The following is a 20,993-nucleotide window of genomic DNA, read 5'->3' as shown; positions in this document are numbered from 1 at the left end:
GTTTTTCTAGATCTAAAAAAAGCATTTGATACTGTTGACCACAAAATTTTAATAATCAAACTGGAGAAATATGGGTTTAGGGGTGTGGTATTGGATTGGATAAAAAGCTATGTGATGAATCGACAGCAATATGTACAAATAAATGAGTTTAAATCTAAATTGATGGATATTGAATGTGGAGTACCTCAAGGATCAGTATTGGGACCAAAATTGTTTATAATGTATATAAATGATATTTGTAAAGTATCGAAGATCCTAAAGTTTGTAATTTTTGCAGATGATACCAATATACTTTGTTCAAGTGGGGAATTTCAACAGGTTGTGGAGGTGATCACACAGGAGTTAAAGATATTAAAGACGTGGTTTGATAGAAACAAATTGTCCTTAAATTTAAATAAAACAAAATTTATGTTATTCGGAAACCATAAGAAAGATATTAACATTGAAATTTGTGTTGATAATGTATATCTAGAAAGGGTTAATACCATAAAATTTCTTGGTGTGATCATTGATCATAAGGCCTGTTGGAAATCACACATCACTTATGTGAGGGGAAAGTTAGCACGGGGCATTGCTGTCTTGGGGAAAGTGAAACATTTTCTGGATAGGAAAACATTATATATGTTATATTGTGCTTTCATATTACCATACATGAGTTATTGTGTAGAAGTTTGGGGAAACACATATAAAAGTAATATTCAGACTATAATCATAATGCAGAAAAGGGCTATTAGACTAATAAATCAGGAGGGGTATAGGGCTCACACAAACGCACTCTTTATTAAGACGCAAGCTTTAAAATTCCAGGACCTGGTCAAGTTTAAAACTGTGCAAATAATATATAAGGTAAGGAAAGGGATGCTCCCAATTCAAATAAGTAAATGGTTCTTAGAAAGAGAAGGGAGGTATAATTTTAGAGGGAAGTGGAATTTAAAAGTACAAAGAGTAAGAACAACATTGAAAAGGATGTCTATTTCAATAGCGGGCGTTAAATTCTGGAATGAGTTAACAGAAGAAATAAAGGATAGTAGTAATGTAAACCAGTTTAAAATAAAACTCAAAAAAGAAATGTTAAATAAGTATAAGACTGAAGAAAATGCAATTAACCCAGGACGGCATGCAAACTGATGTTTAATCTCTTCTACAAATTAGAAAATCTAAATATAGTTCTAGTTGAACATGAGAATTTAATTTATTTATTATTATTGCTTTTTTTTTTTGAAGGCATTGTAACTGTTTTGTTGTTTACATTTTGATGATGAGGATGTAAACCTGAGGGGGTAGGGAAATAAGTATACACTTCTCCCTACTCCTTTTCAAACAATTGCGTGGAATGATTTTTATGAAATGTTGGTGAATGTATATGTTTGAAATAAAGTGAACTGAACTGAACTGAACTGAACCATTCAAATCACAGTTTATGATCCTGTAACATCTGCAGCAAATATTCATGCTTTCTGTGATATTAGGATTTTGGAGAGACGTAGTCAAATTCAGTCATTTCTCCATATGTGGCCCAGGCGAGAAAGTCTGCACATTTCTTTTATGTGCTTTTAAAAATTCCTAGCGAGCCGGGATGCTGGTTTCTGGGTCGGACCTATGTCTGAGCTGCCTTCCTTGAATAGGATAACAGGCATCTCTCCCTCTCTCTAAAGCGCTAAGCTATGTCACTTGAATGGTTATTAACGAGTATGAAACAGCTGACAAACGCTCAGTATAGTTTATTATTGTCAAGAATCAATATTACATCAAATGACCAGTACTTTAACCGTCTGGTGACAGGAATCTGTTAAACATTGTGATGTTAGCACACAAGTTTAAGCTAGCTAGCTAGCATAGTTCACTCACAGACACCTGCTCGCTCCACAGAACCTCCTGACACCACAGCTAAATCTCTCTCCATTGGCCATTGTTTCTCCCTCTGGCTAGTCTCTGCTGTCTGGGGCGTGTAGCAGGCTCCTAACTGTATGGTTAAGGTCCATCATAAGTATAATTATAAACATTTAAAGTTTCCTCTGTGTCAGAAGCGGCATTAGAATCCATATTTTTCTCTGGATCAAGCTAACAGGACTCCCTCTGCCTGCCTCGTGTCTGTTTTGGCAGAAAAAAAACAGTTTTCTCACAAAAATGACTCCCAAAGCCTAAATAATTTGTGTACAGTTTTATTTAGAATGAGTTCCTGTTATGTTTCTCTAAATATTTGTTCAAAGGAGGCTCTAACCTGCAATATGCTCTTTAAAATGTTGGATTTATCAAGTAGTTTAGTGGTTTGTTGAAACAGACCTAACAAAGTTGAGAGAATGTTCTATCTAGATGTGTTTAAACGTGTCATTTATGGAACTCTAGCCCACAGAAACTGTTTGGTTCTTTATTTTATTCCTGGGGCCCAATTGGAGCCCCAGTGGATTAATCCTTTAGCAGAAGTACATAGACTTCTGCCTACTGTACCACAGACCTTGTATACGTGACTTAAATGTAAACAGATTATTGATCCATAACTCAATACAGACTTGCAAATGTAGAGCCTTCTAAACATGGAACATGATGGTATCTTGTATACAGCAAAAAAAGTTGAGTTATTCATCTTTTTGGGTGATTAAAACCAGAACAACTGAGCCTCTTAATCTACGCTAATATTGGCTATGATGCTGTTGCTTTAAGGAATTTGTGTTATGTTTTTTTTCTTGCTAATGTGCTTAGAGTCCACAGCCTGATATAAGACGCATAACGCCAGAATTTCAGAGAGGCCGGTGAAGCAGAAGAAGAAATTCTAATTTGCCAGGGGTCTTTTATTTTACCAACCTTCTCAAGATTGTTCACCTAATAATGACCAACTAGAGTATAAAATATTCTAACGTTTAACCTAAAGGTTGGTTGGACCAGTGTTCAAAATGATTTTGCTGAAAACTGATGCAAACGTTTGAATAGAAACTACATCATGGTTGTGTGGTGTCTGAAAAAGCCCAACCCTGCTGGGTAGCACAGGAGCAGATTATCCACCACACCAACACTCTGCAGCAACCTCCTTGTTTGTTTATGGTAATTATGCTGATGTTCTTAGATTAATGTGCTAGTGATTGAGAATAAAATGCAACCAATTGGCAACTTCAGTCTAATCAGATTAAGTGTGTTGTGCACACTCGTTAGGGGCCGTGACTGGAGGCCACAGGCCATTTACGTAAATCAGTCAGAAGGCCCTACAGGAAGACCCTCGGACCAAAGAGCCACTCCACAGACCAGAGAGAGTCAAGTCTGTAATTTGTTTTCTCACTCGTGTTTTATGTGATGGTCAGAAGAGACAAGCACTTCTCTTATTGCTTTAATAACAGTGGAAACTTTCTGTTGCTTGGAGACATTTTAGGTTATTTACAGATGGTTGCTACCATTTTGTTAATGGAAAAAGCCACAATGTAACCTAATGGGTTAAAACTGACAAAGCCGGTGTATGAAATGACCAGATTTTGAATTCAATTCAAACCAGACTTGGACTAAAACCTAGAAAAGATTGAGAATACTTTGGCATATTAAACTAAGTATTCCCATTTAAGTATACGGTAGTCACAGGGCTGTTTGCTATCGCGGTGTGAACCACACTGTACATGGATCACAGAAAGCTGAAGAAACTGTTGTTGTTTCAGGAAATTAGACTGAAACTATTCATGACCAGCATGTCAAGGACTTGAAGTCTGTCCTCATGCTGCTCCTGACTATAGTCTGACAGACCTTTCAGAGGTTTAAGGTACAGATGACCTCATGATACAACAGGAAGTGTACCCCAGGTAGATCAGACGTGGTCGAGATGATGAAAAGATTACCTCAAAGGTCAAGGTAGCTCACTTTCTGGTGGCACCATCCCATTTTGAACTACAATGGAATTTGTGAACTGACACAAAACTACTGAAATATTCCTAAATCTATGCAGCGAAGCTTCGGGTAGAATGTCAGTTGGACAGATGAGACAGATCTGGAGATTTATGACAAACCCAATCAGCTCAGTCCACAGACATAGATGGGAGCAGTGGACCTATGTGGGACATGGAGGAGGCTCTGTTACTGTCCTTTGGATCCACCTATCATCTATCCGTAACTCACTGCTATTTTCTCCCAAACATCAATGCCTAAGCATGTATTTGTTAATGACTATTTGTGTGAATGACTGCTGCTTTCATCTTGTTTTTACTGTTTGGTGTTCACCAGCATGCTGTATTAATCACATGCTAACCAGTGTGTGTGTGTGTGTGTGTGTGTGTGTGTGTGTGTGTGTGTGTGTGTGTGTGTGTGTGTGTGTGTGTGTGTTCTTGTAGAATATAAAAACTGGTCACAGCGGGTTTGTTTGTAATTGAGAATAACAACAGAATTGGCTGCTTTAGGAAACGCTCATGTTCCGGTGACGATTTCTCCGCTGTCTGAATGAGTAATGATCTGTCTCAGTTGGGAGCAAAAGAGGGAAAAAAGGGACGCTGACAAAGAGCCATAAGGTCAGCATAGAGAGGAGGTGGTGATGGATGGGTGGTCCAACGAAACACTGGGTTTAATTCCAGTTTTCCAACCAGCTCCAAAATAGCCTCAAACTTTCTGACCAGAAAAATGCCAATTAGTTATTCCAAGGGAACATTTGACTTTCGGTGGCTTTTCTTTCTTCCAGATGGTCAAAATTATAAATGCAAGGTTAAATATAAACACACATTTGCCTAATTCCATTGATGAAGGGTGGTGAAGGTTCTAGATTAGCTCTACAACTTGACAAGACCAATGCTAATTAACTCCTTATTAGTGATCATGATTGACTGCAACTGGTACTTTCTCTGCCAGAAAAAGAGTTTGACAGGCCACACTGGACAGACCAACACTCAGAGCGAGTTTCTTATAAGAACACAATAAGAAACCAAGAAAGAGATTAGAATAATTTGGCACAGTCATTCTGTTAAATTTCTAAATGATTTTAAATTCCAAAATGATATATTCCAACAAATTTATTTCCAAAAAAACAAAAAAAGGAAGGTGTTTCAACAAAGATGGAACATGTTGATGCTTCAAGGAGAAAAACCGGTATGTCTTTACAGTCATTAGCATCCATGCTACTAGCATCAGCGTCTGCAGCGTTACCTCCTCTGCCTCGGACAAACTGAAAACACTCCTCTTACTCAGTGCCGAGTTTACTCTGCAATTAGCCATCTTTAAAGCCCAGAAATTGATTTTAACAGCTCAGTGATCTGTTTGCTGCTGACATAGAAAGCGCACCGACCAACTTCCAGACTGAGATGATTTAACTCCAGTTTAGCGACACGCTCAAGTCAGTATGACTCTGTGGCTGCTGCAGCTTTTATCCCCCTCCCCGACACAACTGCGTGGTCCAGATGCTCTCCATGTTCAGCAGCACAAACCTGTGTGAGCAACTGATGAACTCCTTCCTCAGCTCAGCCCAACCCCACAGATGCAGGTCTGGCTGGAACAGGTGAGCATCACAGGAAATCAGAGTGGAGAAAACTGGGATTGAATTATTTTGCTTTTATTAACCTTTTCTGCTCCAAAGCATGAAAGTTATTAGGTGAGATATTGAATTTTCATTTAAGGGACAGATTACAGATAGAAGAATAGTATTGAAATAAAGTAGAAAATCCCTTTATTGTCCCTCAGTGGGGAAAGCTTGGCGTCACAGCAGCAATATCATTCATTACAGGAGCAACAAAGGAGAGTAAAAACTAAAGAAAAAACAAAACATAAAATAGAAACACTTAAATCAATCAATCAACTTCATTTGTATAGCACTTAATCATACAATACATGCAACTCAAAGTGCTTAACAAATTAAAAAGGCCCCACAAAGGCCAATTATGTAGTGTGGTTAACTACATACTAGAATTAACGCTGTTTGCTATCAGCTTTGTTAGATTCTGAGAAAAGCTCAAACACGTCAACAATGAAGCTTCTATCACATATAAATATCTAGGATATTTTATATTCGATAGAAGTTCATATGCCAACGAGCTTGGTCTATTCTTAATCCAAAGATTAAATTGTTTATTTTAAGATAAGACCATCCCCAGAATTTTAAAAACAGTCTGACAATAAAAACCCCTTCACAACACTCCTCCACCGACACACACACACACACACACACACACACACACACACACACAGTGTTGCTTCCTTGTTTTTATCCTATCCCAGTTGTGAGTTAATGATGCAGGGTTACACAACTTTTAAAGCAAGAGGACAGAGCTGCGATTACTCGTCGTCGTCGTCTTCCTCCAGTTATCCGGGTCCGGGTCGCAGGGGCAGCATCCCAACTAGGGAGCTCCAGACCGTCCTCTCCCCGGCCTTCTCCACCAGCTACTCCGGCAGGACCCCAAGGCGTTCCCGGACCAGATTGGAGATGTAACCTCTCCAACGTGTCCTGGGTCGACCTGGGGGCCTCCTGCCGGCAGGACATGCCCGAAACACCTCCCCAGGGAGGCGTCCAGGAGGCATCCTGACCAGATGCCCAAACCACCTCAACTGACTCCTTTCAATCCGGAGGAGCAGCGGATCTACTCAGAGTCCCTCCCGAATGTCCGAGCTCCTCACCCTATCTCTAAGGCTGAGCCCGGCCACCCTACGGAGGAAACTTATTTCGGCCGCTTGTATCCGCAATCTCGTTCTTTCGGTCATTACCCAAAGCTCATGACCATAGGTGAGGATTGGGACGTAGATCGACCGGTAAATCGAGAGCCTGGCTTAGCTCCTTCTTCACCACGACAGATCGGCTCAGCATCCGCATCACTGCAGACGCTGAACCAATCCGCCTGTCGATCTCCGGATCCCTCCTACCCTCATTCGTGAACAAGACCCCGAGATACTTAAACTCCTCCACTTGAGGTAGGACTTCTCTCCCAACCAAGAGTTGGCAAGCCACCCTTTCCCGGTCGAGAACCATGGTCTCAGATTTGGAGGTGCTGATCCTCATCCCAGCTGCTTCACACTCAGCCTCGAACCTACCCAGCAAGAGCTGAAGGTCAGAGCTGGATGAAGCTAGGAGGACCACATCATCCGTAAAAAGCAGAGACGAGATTCTCCTGCCACCAATCTCTACACTCCACACCACGGCTGCGCCTAGAAATTCTGTCCATAAAGGTAATGAACAGAACCGGTGACAAAGGGCAGCCCTGGCGGAGTCCAACCCTCACTGGGAACAGGTCCGACTTACTACCGGCTATGCGGACCAAACTCACGCTCCTCTGGTAAAGGGACTGCATGGCCCTTAACAGAAAGCCACCCACCCCATACTCCTGGAGCGTCCCCCACAGGGTGCCCCTGGGGACACGGTCATAAGCCTTCTCCAAATCCACAAAACACATGTGGATTGGTTGGGCAAACTCCCATGCCCCCTCCATCACCCTTGCAAGGGTATAGAGCTGGTCCACAGTTCCACGGCCAGGACGAAAACCACATTGCTCCTTCTCAATCTGAGATTCAACTATCGATCGGACCCAGCTGTGATTACTATTAAAAGATTCCAAAGATTAAAATAAGGAGAAATGCTAAATATATGCAGATTTTAAGGAGTAAAATATTTTTTAAAAATCGAGACATAAGTAACAAATACCACTGACGTGTACTTTATTTGAAATTGACTTGCTCGTGTGTAATTTGGTTATTCCACATTCAGTGTTACTGCAAAAAGAAGTTTGTTTCCAAATGAAAAGGTTCAACCGTTCATATCTGTAGAGAAAGGAAAATGTGGACATTTGCTGTTACTAGGGATGAGCGAGTACACAACCATCTGTATCTGTATCTGTTCAACCATCTAAATTATCTGTATCTGTACTCGGAGTGGGTGTGGCCTAATCTGGAAGTGGGTGTGGTTTAACCGGAAGTGGGTGTGGTTTACATCAATACGTTATTTTAAGTCTGATCAGAAGTTGCTATGTGTATTGTTTATTTGAAAACTATTTACAGAGCAGCCTCAGAGTCGAGATTAAATGTTTTTGATCACAATAGTAAAGGAACAAGTTTTTCAATAAAATCAGAACATTAATATTTAAGTTCATGAATTAAGAGAGAGAGAGAGAGAGAAGAAAATATCTTTTCTATAGCGCCTCTCAAGATAAAAATCACGAGGCGCTTCACAAAAACAAAACATGTAAAATAGAAAAAAAAATTGAAAATGATTAAAATATATTTAAAATGAGCAAAAAATAGACAATTGTGATTAAAAAATGAGAGAGAGAGAGTGAATAGGAAAGAGGGAGTGGCTCGGAGAGAGAGAGGAAAAAAAACCCGACCGGAGAGGAGGCAGTGACTGACGCAGCACAAGCCGTTTTCAGCTCTGTCTTGTCAAATGCACCACGTACGTTACGAAAAAAGTAACTTTAAATAACTTTAAAGTAACTTTAAAAAGAAGAAAACCGAAGGAAACATAGGGAGTACTGAAGAAACGTGAACAGTGAAGCAAGCACAGAGAGATCCATTACTGTATGTGTGTGTGCGTGGATGGACCAGACGCGGACTGAGCTGTGAGCTCCCGGCTGCAGAGTTTTGCGTGTAGGGAGGGGCGGGCACTCTATTTGACTGGCCAATCACAGAGCGTGAAGACAGTCAGTTACCCAATGAGGATTTCCCTTCTGCACGATTACAGATATTTACGAGTTTTACTCGTTTCATGCTCGTACTCGTCAAAAATGCTTCATCAGTACGGAATACTCATTTGAAACGAGTATCCGGCTCATCCCTAGCTGTTAGTTTTAAAAAAATATTGAGTTTGGCCCGTGACTTCGTCCCAGTTTTTCATTTTGGCCTAGAGTGAATTTGAGTTTGACACCCCTATCCTAGATGTTTGAAACCTGAAAACATCAACTAGTTTCTAACACCAAAGTCTGATTTGTACTTTGTCTCTGTGGACGTGTGTAGGGAAACAAATTCAAGCAGACTCCACCAAGGACGAATGATGAGGTGATGGCCTCAGAAAAAAGAACACATGTTCGAGGGGCTAATTGCTAAGGTATGTTGTATAAAATACAAATTCAAATGGTTCAAACCGATGTCATTAATTCCTATGAAGAGAGTCTGTATACTGACAGCAACTTTAATCCCAACCCAATTATAATTTCACACAATTTTATAGCACGGATGAAACACTTACATTTTATTTTAGTACTTGTCAGTTGTGTGAGATGGAAAGCAGTCGGTTCTGCTACATTCTAGTTCCCTTTGAAAAAGCAGCACTGTTCCCACAAAGGCACGGCTGCCATGTGCTACCAGTGAAACTGACATCAAGCTGCTAGCTAGATGTGAATCCACCACTTTAATGCTGTTTTCCAAGAAAACTGGATAAAAATGTGTCCAGCAAGAAAAGACAATCAGATATTCCCACACATTGTCAGAAAGTATTGAGCTGGTGGCAGTTCAGCCACTGGTTCAGATGTGTCAAGCTAGCAGATGCTAGTGTAGCCTCGGGCTGCTAGCCTCAAGCTGAGATGACAGAGCCACTAAGTTCTGCTCTGCTCAGTTCCTTCTAACTCCCCGTGGATTTCTTTTACTTTTTTGAACATTAAATCTTGCCATCTTTAGGTTCAGCTGACACTTGAGGCGGTTTCTTAGATTTAGTGCAGCTTCCTCCGGAGGCAGGAAAAGCTTTACGTGCCTTTTTTTGTTGAAGCATAGCAACACCTGTAGACAGGCAAAGCTTCTCCTTCAAGCCACGTCACAACTATATCAGTGGTAAAACTAGTTGACTCTGAGAGGACTTGTATCGCCTATTTGGGCAACGAAACTGCGTAGTTTTCAGGTGTACCAATACATACTGTCCTACCTTTCCTGGTACTCGTTTTTTATCTTCCCTTCTTGCGTTTTTTCATTTTAATTTTTTCAGTTATTTCTCACTTTGCTGCCAAAAGAAACATTTTGTCTGGCTTAGAAAATTCCCTTGTTACTTCTCAGTTTGCCAACCACAACCCTCATCATTCTTGAGGCAGTTTAAAAAACAAAAAAAATGTTCCAACACGTCTAGATTTCTCCTGCATCTGCTGGCATCCACATGGAATACCAGAAGTATTCCTGAGTTTTCTGACCTGTATTTCAGAAGCTGACCTAATTAAATGGAAGCACAGCAGACGAGAAGCCAATCGTCTATCGTGGGGATTTTCTTTAACCTTAAAAGGTCAACCTTGCCAAAGCACATTTCACTAAAAATCCTGTTTTTGGGCTGCATTTTGCTCAGCTCTGGATGTAGACAATTTGTTTTTCAGATATCAGCTTTACAATTGTTTATATGTTGGCAGGTTAGGGTGGTCCAAGCTGAAACACTGTTTGCTGGATTTGGGGCACCGTCGGAGTACGGTTCTTTCAAGGGCTTAGTCTCTTTTTTTGTTTTTGTTGAACATTTGGGAATGCTGGAGGCTTTGGGGGTGTGTGCGATGTAAATGTCATCACCAAAGGGTGTGTGGATAGTTCTCTGTGGACTTTTGCATATCTGGAACTTTGTTTTGACCACACAGGGTTGTCTGCATACTGCTGGATGTGTGGTATTATTTCAATTGCATTTTAGCCCATGCAAACTGTTAGTCAAGTGTGTGAATACATAGAAAAAAAACACTCCCATTTCCTGAAGAGACTCGAGTAGAAGGAAATATATAAAACACAATGTTTGGTAACGCATTTATCCAATCTTCCCTGTTGCAGTTTAAAAAACCTTTTTGAATTCAGTGTAATTTAGTGCTAGAGAACTTTCTGTGGGAATGTATCACGAGACATTTTGACATATAAGAGAACGGCATTCCACTTACAGCTGAGTATTTGGAGTCATATACCTATAAAACTGTTAGAGCAGGTACTTCTAAATGAAATGATGTCATACTCTAAGGTCAAATGAATGTAGTGTAGTGTTATGTAGCCTTTTTGCAGCTATTTTAAAGAGACAATGTGTAGTTTTTACTGTTGATCGCTGAAAATATCCATTGAAATGTTGTTGAAAATGACCTAAATGATGCCCAGTTGTTGAAAATATTGGTGGCTTTGTAATATCAAACCATAAAAATCAGGTCTAAAATACATGAGAATGGGTCGCTAGGTGACACCATGTTTCCTTCTACGGGAGCCCATGAGGACAAAATATTTACTTATTTGCAAATAGGGCTGAACCATTAATTGCATATGCAATTAAATTGCGATGTGACAAAAGGAGAGTTTCTAATCGCAAAGATTGCAATTTGACTGGCAGTGAGTGGTTAGCACAATGCTAATATACATTGAAAAACCCATAGGGAAGCTAATATCGCTGATTACATTCTTACAAATTACGAATTAGGAGCGTGCCAAATTATTACATTTGGAGTCTAATAACAAGTAAAAACTGCCATTAATCAAATAAATACAGACAGATATTTTTGTAACGCTAGAAAACCGTAAGAGTTTTGGCTAGCAGCTACGAATGTAACTGAACTATGGAAGCTCTGCATGGACAAGACGTCAAAACTCTAAACACAAAAGACTTCAATAAATGGGACACACATTTCCTGCAAAACAACTTTCACAGTTGATGCTAATAACTATGCTCCTTCAAGGGATGTGCTCCTGGCAGCAAAGCATTGCACCTTCAAGTACAAAATGTTGTCTTTAATTGGGAGTGTTTATGTTTATGTAGAAAAAAAACTTGTTGATATATGTAAATACATAAACTTGTTTATGTTCAGTACAAGTTACATAGATTGTTTTACTTCCGTTTGTTGAAAAATGAGAAAATCCCCTTGAGAAAATAATCGTAAATTACATCGCAATTGCAATATTGAAGAAAAAAAAATCGCAATTTGATTTTTTTCCTAAATCGTTGAGCCCTATTTGTGAAAAGCAGTTAGAAAACGTTGGCCATTTATAAAAATCGTTTTACACCTTTTCACTCGTAGCCAGTGAAGAAAGGGTGTCTGTGTTTTTCTTTTGCTGGAGGTTGTACTCCCAGGTATTTTTTTTACCTCAATGGCCACCCATTGGTAAGATCTTGCTCAAATACAAAGACACCCTTTGCAGTGATTTAGGTGTGTACTGCCCCTTATCGCCAGGAAAAATACAAACTGTCACTTTAAGATATTTTTCTTTTAATGGCATTAAAAGTGCTGACTATTCAGCTGCACACAATCATGATGTTTGAAAGTATTCAGTGAAAGAAAATATGATTTTAAGGGTCGACACCTGTAGCATTTTGTATGGGAAAATTGACATGGAGGAGGCGGGGCTTAAAACTGCATTATGCCACAAGAGGCCCATCAGTTTTATTTATTTAGCACATTCATTGAGCAGTTACATTTGTTGTATTCTTTCAAAATTCACAATATTAAAACAACAATGTTAACCCTAACCCCAACACCTCTTCTGGATATGCAGTGAGTTTTGAGGGTTGTGCGGGTGCAAACCACCTTGAAATTATGTGATCCCCACAAATCGTATCCACCCTCTATCGAAAAACAGCTGTTGAATATTGATTGGTAATTGATTCTGTCTTGCTTTGTGCAAAATTGGCATTGCTTTTAGGTTAACTACATCATCAAGTTTTAAAATTTTAGATGAAAAGTGTATTGGTATGGTCTGTGAAACCAACATTATGTACAATCCTAATTGCTTTATTTTTTTTAAGTCTAAGTTTAAGTGTGGGGAGATGTTTATGTCTAGTGTTTACAATAAGTTGTTTACAGTGGTATTGTAATGGTTTAACGTTTGGAAAATTAACCATTTTTAACCATTAGCAAATGTCATTAAAGAGAAAACAGACTAATGATGTTCTTCACTAAAATCCAAAAGAAAAATTCCCTAGTTGGTTCAGAAACAAGCCAACTGTAAATCTTTACTCAATCTTTCTCCATTCAAACAGAAAAAGGCAAAGAAACAAGCTCTTCAACTATAGAGAGAACTTCATTAATGCAAGCTGGTTTATACCTCTCTTCTTAGGTTATTTAGGTGTGCAAGGTGTTTTTATCATGGGTTCAGATTCAAAGCTTCATTGTGGGTGTTGGAGACGTGGAACCTTAGATGGTGTCTATTTAATGCTACTCTTTCTTTTCTATTCCTGTCTCAAACCATCAGTATTTGTTCTAAACAGAACCTTTTCTCTCTCCAAAATTATTTTTTATCATTGACATGCAACTGAACAGCTGTCTGGACGAGTAGTTGTTTCACATTTCATTATCTCCAGTAGTAATGGCCAAAGCGTGAGTAGATTACATCATTTGGAAGTGTGTTTATTGTGAAAAGCTTTGGTGAACCTGAGCAATAATGTCAGGAAGAGGTTGGCTGAGGATGTACCCTTCCTAGACTCTAAATCTCCACGTTGTTTTTAGAATAATCTGCCTTGAAGAGGTTTTTTTTCTACCAACACCCGAATCTCTGTCGAAATCCATGTGAGCTGCAGAAATGGAGGTCTAATAGCAATCAACTAGAGCTTAGTTCTCTTACATTTGTCCCAGTGTTCCAGGAGGTGAGTGGCAACTCTTTGGAAATGCCACCTGGAATGCATTGGTGGCCTGTCAAGGCCCGGTGGAGTTGAAGGTTTAGGGGCGACAGCGTGACTAGTTATTTTCTTGGACTTTAACCTGTTTGATGCACCAGATTTTTCCTGGCATTTCTCTGCTGGTACGTGCCAGCGGCCTTCACTTACACATTGTTTCACTCCAGCCATTCTTGGTCTTTCTTGATAGTTGAAGAAAAAACTCTGACTTTCTATTGTTGAGCAGACGGAGGGCATTTATCATTCCATTTTTTTCCATTCCGTTTATTTGATAGAGCACATTTAAAAATAGCATGTGAGCTGACCAAAGTGCTGTACAGGGGTAATAACATATAAGGTTAAAAGAATAATATAAAAGAATAGAACAACTAGAGCATAGCACACAGAACCAAACAAAAGAAGTCAGTAAAATAGGTAAAAGACTAGAGTAAATAAACCTAGATAAAATAGCTAGGTATTAAAAGCAAGGGAATAAAAGTAAGTCTTCAAACGAGACTTAAAAACCCAAATAGAGGAGGAGAGTCTGATATCCAACGGGAGATCATTCCAGAGTTTAGGAGCGCAGACAGAGAAAGCTCGTTCACCACGGGTTTTGCAGCGTAGACGGGGAATCTGTAGTAGGTGAATGTCACCTGAACGGAGAGTCCTGCCCGGCATATAAGGAGTGAGTAACTTGGATATGTAAGGTGGTGCTTAGCCATTCAAGGCCTTAAAAATAAACAATAACATTTTAAAACTTATGTGATAGTGCAAAGGAAGCCAGTGAAGTCTTGCTAAAATTGAAGTGATGTGCTGCCGACGACCCGTATTAGTCAGAAATCTTGCTGTCGCATTCTGTATCAGCTGAAGGCGAGATAATGCGGCTTTTGAAATACCAAACACAATTGCATTGGAGTAATCCAACCTTGAGGTGATGAAAGAGTAAATGGTTGTCTCAAGGTGGCACCGATTCAGAATGGGTTTTAGTTTGGAAAGACGTCTCAACTGATAAAAACATGATTTAACCATGTGATTAATAGGAGGGTCCATTTTTAGAGCTGCATCCATTTTAATTCCAAGATTAACAATTGTTTGACTAATTTTAAAAGGAAGAGCAGAAAAATCAGGAGCGGAGGAAGACTATCAATTAGGAGCAAAAACAATAAACTCTGTCTTAAAATCATTCGGCAGCAGAAAATTTGCTGCCAGCCAGTTTTAACCTCACTCAGGCCATCAAGGAGCGGCTGGATGGAGGTAAAAGTCTTCAAGGGAACAAAAATCTGGCAGTCGTCCGCATAAAGATGAAAGTTAATGTTGAACTTCCTACAGATCAGTCCCAGTGGAAGAATATAAATGCTAAATAAAAGGGGGCCGAGAATAGACCCCTGTGGCACGCCCCAAGGAAGAGCAGCAGAGGGAGATGAACAGTCGTCCATACTAACTCTTATAGACCTGTTGTAGAAATAGGAGCGGAACCAGTCAAGCGCAGATTCCTTAATGCCGACCAAATTCTCTAGGCGGGACAAGAAAATGTCATGGTCAACCATGTCAAATGCAGCTGAGAGGTCCAACATCACCAAGGCAACATGGGAACCGGAATCAGTGGCTAAAATAATATAATTAAAAACCCTGATATGAGTGGACTCTGTGCTGTGATATTGTCTAAAACCAGACTGAAATTTATCCAAGACCCCAAAATTGTTCAGATGGGGCAGAATTTGATTATAAGCAGCCTTTTCCAACACTTTTGACAAGAAGGGGAGCTTTGAAATTGGGCGAAAGTTCCTGAGGTCAGTTGGGTTTAGGCCAGATTTTTTCAGTCGTGGTTAAAGCACTGCATGTTTAAAAAGGAGGGTATAATTACCGAAACAAGACTGGAGTTAATAATGTTGAGCGCATAAGGGGCTACCACCGGAAGAACCTCCCGGAAGAGTCTGGCTGGTACAATGTCATCAAGACATCCTGATGCCTTCATGGAAGATATTAATCTCTCCAGGGCAGGCAGTGTGATCGACTCAAAATGGTCAAAGCATCCGGTACAAACAGATACGGGTAGCAGAACATCTCCAGGGGAAATGATTAGACTCCTAATATTGGAGACTTTGTCTAGGAAAAAACTTAAAAATGGTGAGCAAAGATCATCTGTGATTGCAACCGTTGGAGAGTTATCAGTTAACAAAACTGCATTTAGCGCTTTATATAAAACCCTCTGGTTCCCAGAATGGGTAGTAATAATGCTGGCCAAGTATTTATTTCTAGAATTCCTGACTACTCTCTGAATTTCATCTAGCGCATTTCTAAAAAGTTCATGGGAAATGGATAGTTTATCCTTCTTCCATCTGTGTTCACACCTTCTGCAAAATCTTCTGAGTTCATGTGTGTGAGAATTTAACCAAGGGTCGGATTTTGGCTTAGGGCATCTAACCTTTAAAGGAGCAATGGTATCCATCACCATGAGGCAGGCTGAGTGAAAAACCCATCATCCGGATTGGTGTAGAATAGGGGGGAGGCCGGCAATTCAAAGACAGAAGCACAAAATCTGTCTGCTGTAGCCGGGGTAATACCCCGTGTCTGGCGCAGCACCACAGGCCTTTTACCAAAGCTCACCAGACAATCAAAATCAAATAAAACTGGAAAATGATCAGAAATGAGTTTCGTCAACAAATTACTAACATTTACCCCATAAAACATCACTAAATCTACAATATGAGACTGGTTATGGGTAGGAACCGACACAATCTGCTTAAGAGCAAAAGAATCAAGTATGTCAGTAAAATCTTTCACAAGGGGCTTGGCAGGTCAGCAAACATGAACACTAAAATCATCCATAATCGGGACTCGTTCATATTTTGTTATTTCTGCCACAAGTTCTGATCATTCTTCAATGAAGTCCTTATTGAATTTAGGGGGGCGATAAACAAGCACACATAGGACTGGATGGGTTTTACCCAGTTCGAAAGAAATCTGTTCAAAACTATTGATGATGGTTGGTAAGGATACCATCTTGCAGAGGATATTTGCTTTAAAAATAGTCAGCAATCCTCCCCCGTGGCCCGAAAGCCTGGGAGAGTTCAGCACCAAGCACCCAAGAGGAAGAAGTTCAGTTAGTAGAGCGGAGTCACCGGGGGGGATCCAGGGCTCCGTAATACAAAAAATGTCCAGGTCTTTATCAGAGAAATAATCCTTCAGGGTAGCGGTTTTATTTCCAACGGAGTGGGCGTTAAGCAGAGCAAACTTAACGCGAGTCGGAGCAGAAGAGAGCTGCAGATCCAAAGTGGAGGCAGAAAGGTGTCCAGAGAAAGCGCACAGGTTTGCGTGGTTGACCCCGCGTCTATGGAAGGGGCGACGCGCTGGAGCTGCCTCCTCTGTGCAAACGATCCAATGCACAGACGGAGAATCAGCAAGTGGAGAATGGAGCACAGCAGCCGGCCAAATCTGGATAGACTCCCGGGAAATCGCCATGGCGACTCCAGCCTGGACACAGCGGCCCCCGCGCGTACCGCGGCGTCCTTTCCGAAGCCTCCACAGGTAAGCAGGAATACCTAATAGCAGTGGTTGAAACAGCTTCTGATGTTCAGTAGCTTTGGTTACTGCATAGTTCAAAGGTAAACGAAGCTTCAAAAGTCTGTCATACACCAGGATGGAGTTGACACCATTCACTAGAATACTAGAAAACAGGAAAAACAGGAGAAGTAGAGAGAGCAGACGGCAGGCCGAGCACCCTGGCACCGTGGCGCCATCTTGAATTCTCTCGAATGTATCTCTTATCAGGATGAGGGCAGCTTGTTTCTTAGCCTTCTACCTGTTAGAGGAACCTTAACTTGGCTTCCTCCGATGAGCAGGCAGACAGGTGGCAAAATATTGCATTTCAGCTGCAACACATTTCAGCACAGTGCTTCAACTTCTACAATTACATGCTGAAAATAAACACCATTGTTGTGTCTGTTGATCTAATCGCCGCCACGCTGTTTTGATGTCCAGCTGTCAGCGTGTTGACCGTTATCAGCCTGAGAGCAAAAAGCAAGCAGAGACGAAACACACGCCGGACGCAATCTCTCATTCTGATCAGCTTTCATTAGCAGCACAAGAGAAAAGGCTCCTTTGGCTTGAGTAATAACACTCGCTTATTGTTGAACTCAATGCAACACCAGGGGACCTGACTGTTCAACTGTGAAGTTTCTCCTCTGTTTTGATAACGAATACTGATGGACAGAAGTCCAATAAAAGTTTGTTGTTTTATTACTGTGCAGATGTTCCAGATGACCCTGAGTGATACTGGCTGATTGATGGAGGACAGCGGAGTCTGAGTGGAAATAAAACGCTTTACGGTGGCCTGAGGTGGTTGGTTTGGCTAAGAAATCCTCAAACTCTGCAGCAAGCTTTCCTCAAAATTTTGATTTATTGTCCTTCTGGTGGAATTTTGATAACCTAATAAGATTTTGTTCCATTAAAATAGTCCCACGAATAAAACCAGCCGTAGGTTTTTCTGCTTCTGCCACCAAAACATCTGGTTCTAGCACAAAAAAGTGCTATCTCAGCATCATCAGGGGCCAATGAAACCAATGAAAATACTATAATTGTCAAGCATGGTGGCAGTAGCACCATGGTACTGGTGCTACGAAGGAGGACTATCTTCCCATTCTACACATACAATGGCACTGCCACACATCAGAACTGGATTCAGACTGGAGAAGATCTCTTAGTTGGTTTCACTTTTACCCTGCTAATCTAAAATAAAATGCTCTACTTTACCCCGAAAATAGTCTAAACATAGTTTTTAACTACAGTTTTTGATTACTTAAATATCCCCAAAACAGATGTATGTAAACTTGTTAGTAGTTTAAACATAAGATTAATCAACCTTGGGATCACTGGTGAAGCCAGTGAGATAAAACCTCCAACTTGCAGAGATAAGACTCCAAAACTAAAATAAAACCCATCTTTGTCCAAACCATTAGGTATAACACCTTAACTCAAGTTAAGCTGAGCCTCAGGTTAGTGCTTAATCTAATGGTGTTTCCATCCCCTTCTTTCATAAAATTGTTGATGTTCGTCTACGACGAACAAATGTCGATTTCAAAATCGGGGAAAATTCAATGACTTCCTGTTTCGTATCTAAACCGCTAAAAGTTGTCTATTTAATTCACAACATCAAAAATGACACATGTAGAGCAAACGGCATCAGATCTTCTCAGTTGGGTTCAACACTCGTAAGGGTTTGCTGTATCTTAGGATAAACTCAAAATGGAATTATCCAGCCTGCACTACAGAGGCAGAAAGTCTAAACCGTTATAAAGGGAAAGCAGCAAAAATGTTTCTAATGTCTGTACTCCAAAGCTTTAATTAATGTTTGGAAAAAAAGTGGTCATTTTTGTGTGTTTTAGCTGGTTTCAGGTCATTGGTGCTGCGCTACTTTTGATTCAAGGACTATTGAGCTCCAGAGATGTTAATAAATGCACAACCTAACAGATCAGAGAGAATGAAGTGGTTCAGTCTGAGCTCTCAGTATAGATGTAAAGATGGGCCTAAAAATGACTGGAACAGACTTATTTCCGGGAAATGTGGCTTAAAATGCTAGTTGCATCATCAGTGGGATCTAGCTGGACCAAAACCTTTTTAAAAAAAACTACCGAACAAAACGAGCTCTACTTCCTCAATCTGAAAAATTAAACCTCTATTAGATCATAGAAACATCTGGATACATTTGGATGATCAATATAAACTTACCTCTGATTTATCCCAAATGATCACCATCCACGTGAAAGCAAAGAAACTGATGGTAGGCATGCAGTGGAGAGGAAAGTAATTCAAAAGTGTTGGCATGCAAATGAGAGAGAACAGAATATGATGGTGAAAACAAGCAGCACTGATGTACAATAACATTAGGTCATCTGAAGATGCACCAATCAAAAAGTGGTGCTAAAGAACCCGCAATCAAGCTAAAGATGTGATAAATGAAGACTACGACTGACGTATTCTCAACAACTATGTACAACGTTTCAACTTAAAGGTTGGAAAAACACTTTATTCTACTTAGATTTGGACATCAACAGTCGGTGGAAGCATGGATGTAGATAATGGGGGAGACGGGGGGGACATGTCCCCCCTACTTTTCCAAAGTCTAATTAGTCCCCTGCACTTTTTACCATCCAAAAGCACTTATGCTATATTAAATAGACACTGGTTGAGCAATAGGACCAGGTGGGAAACGGCCGCTTGTGTTAAAGCCTGTTTCCCTTTAGAGCTGTCCATATGCTCATCTATTGTCTCTGTGATTGGCTGTTCCTGCCACCTGTGTACTTGACAGCTCTGCATTCCTGGCATTGCATAAAAGAGCCTCTAGGCTGTAGTTTTATTACCCCCCCCCCCCCCCCCCAACCCACCCACCCCAACACTTTTGAAGTCAAAAACTACGTCCATAGGTGGTAGTGAAGAAACCCGAACTTTAACCGTCTGTAGAGCCATACCTAGGGCAGTTCTGGCTGGCGTGGCATCACTTTTGATCCAGAATGAGACCCAGGAGAGAACCACTGTGAGGATACAGGGGATGTAGGTCTGGATGGTGAAGTAGCCCATGCGTCTGCTGAGATCAAAGTGAACCGTCATCAACACATAGTCACCTGTTGAGAGAGAAGAAATGGTGAATTATGAAAAAGTGCCATAATGACCGCGTTCTATCAGCTGCGTTCTGATGAGATTGTTAGTCTTTACTAACTCGGGCACCAAAGAGAATCTTAACTTCAGTGGCATTTGTTAAAAATGGATCTTGTTCATCAGAACAGAATTAATCTCCTTCTCCGGGCCTCAATTCATGAAAATGACAAGTTCTCGACTAGACAGACTGGAGACAGCTGAAAAAATGAGTGGAATAAGATTACCAGAGAACCAGAAGACAGAAAGGAGACAGACATTATGCTGCTGTCACATTAATGTGCTAACCGGCAGCAGCAGGGAGACGACGAGCTGCAACATTTGGTGAAGATAAGTCATTCTTCTACAACCCGGGCCAAGTTCCACACATCTGAAGAGCATGGCCCTAAAACATGAGTCATGAATGACTTTTGACAAATCTGCCACCATGTTGAGGAAGTAATGACAAAAAAGAAGCAGAGGGTGAACTTTTATCTTCCTCTTGCAGCTGATTCTTTCTTCATCCTTTACATGAAACTAAAAGAAGAATCATGTGATATATAGCAATCTGTCTTTGGGACTCATGTCAAGTGATGTTTGATTGCTCGGCCATCATCTATACAAATCATCAAGGCAACAAACCGAGCCTTATTTAGTTCTTATGAAAAAGAAATCAGAGAACTAAGGTCTGGGTTTTGGCCATGGTACTGTACTTAAAACACAAAGTTGCCCATCTAAATTGGTGGTTCAGGGACATTTTTATGTTTGAAAACACACAATGTTTGCCACAGTCTTAAATCTTGTATACAAATGTAGAAAAGTAGGGCCGCAGCTATCGAATATTTTTGTAATCGAGTACTTTATAGAATCTTTTATAAATGAATCGAGTACTCTAATAAATTACCCTTTTGTG

At 40.5% G+C, this 20,993-nt stretch overlaps 1 protein-coding gene across 1 annotated transcript in view; it reads right to left on the bottom strand.

The window, feature by feature from the left end:
• LOC107396560 (gamma-aminobutyric acid receptor subunit gamma-3) overlaps nt 1–20,993 on the bottom strand; it is a 179,384-nt gene that overhangs the window by 10,882 nt on the left and 147,509 nt on the right. Inside the window, exon 8 of the mRNA XM_070544193.1 lies at nt 19,918–20,070. Within this exon, the coding sequence (XP_070400294.1) occupies nt 19,918–20,070 (153 nt within the window). The remainder of the gene's footprint in view (nt 1–19,917; nt 20,071–20,993) is intronic.

Source organism: Nothobranchius furzeri, chromosome 14, assembly GCF_043380555.1.
Source record: "Nothobranchius furzeri strain GRZ-AD chromosome 14, NfurGRZ-RIMD1, whole genome shotgun sequence".
Classification (NCBI taxonomy): domain Eukaryota; kingdom Metazoa; phylum Chordata; class Actinopteri; order Cyprinodontiformes; family Nothobranchiidae; genus Nothobranchius; species Nothobranchius furzeri.
This window is presented reverse-complemented; position numbering and strand designations above follow the sequence as displayed.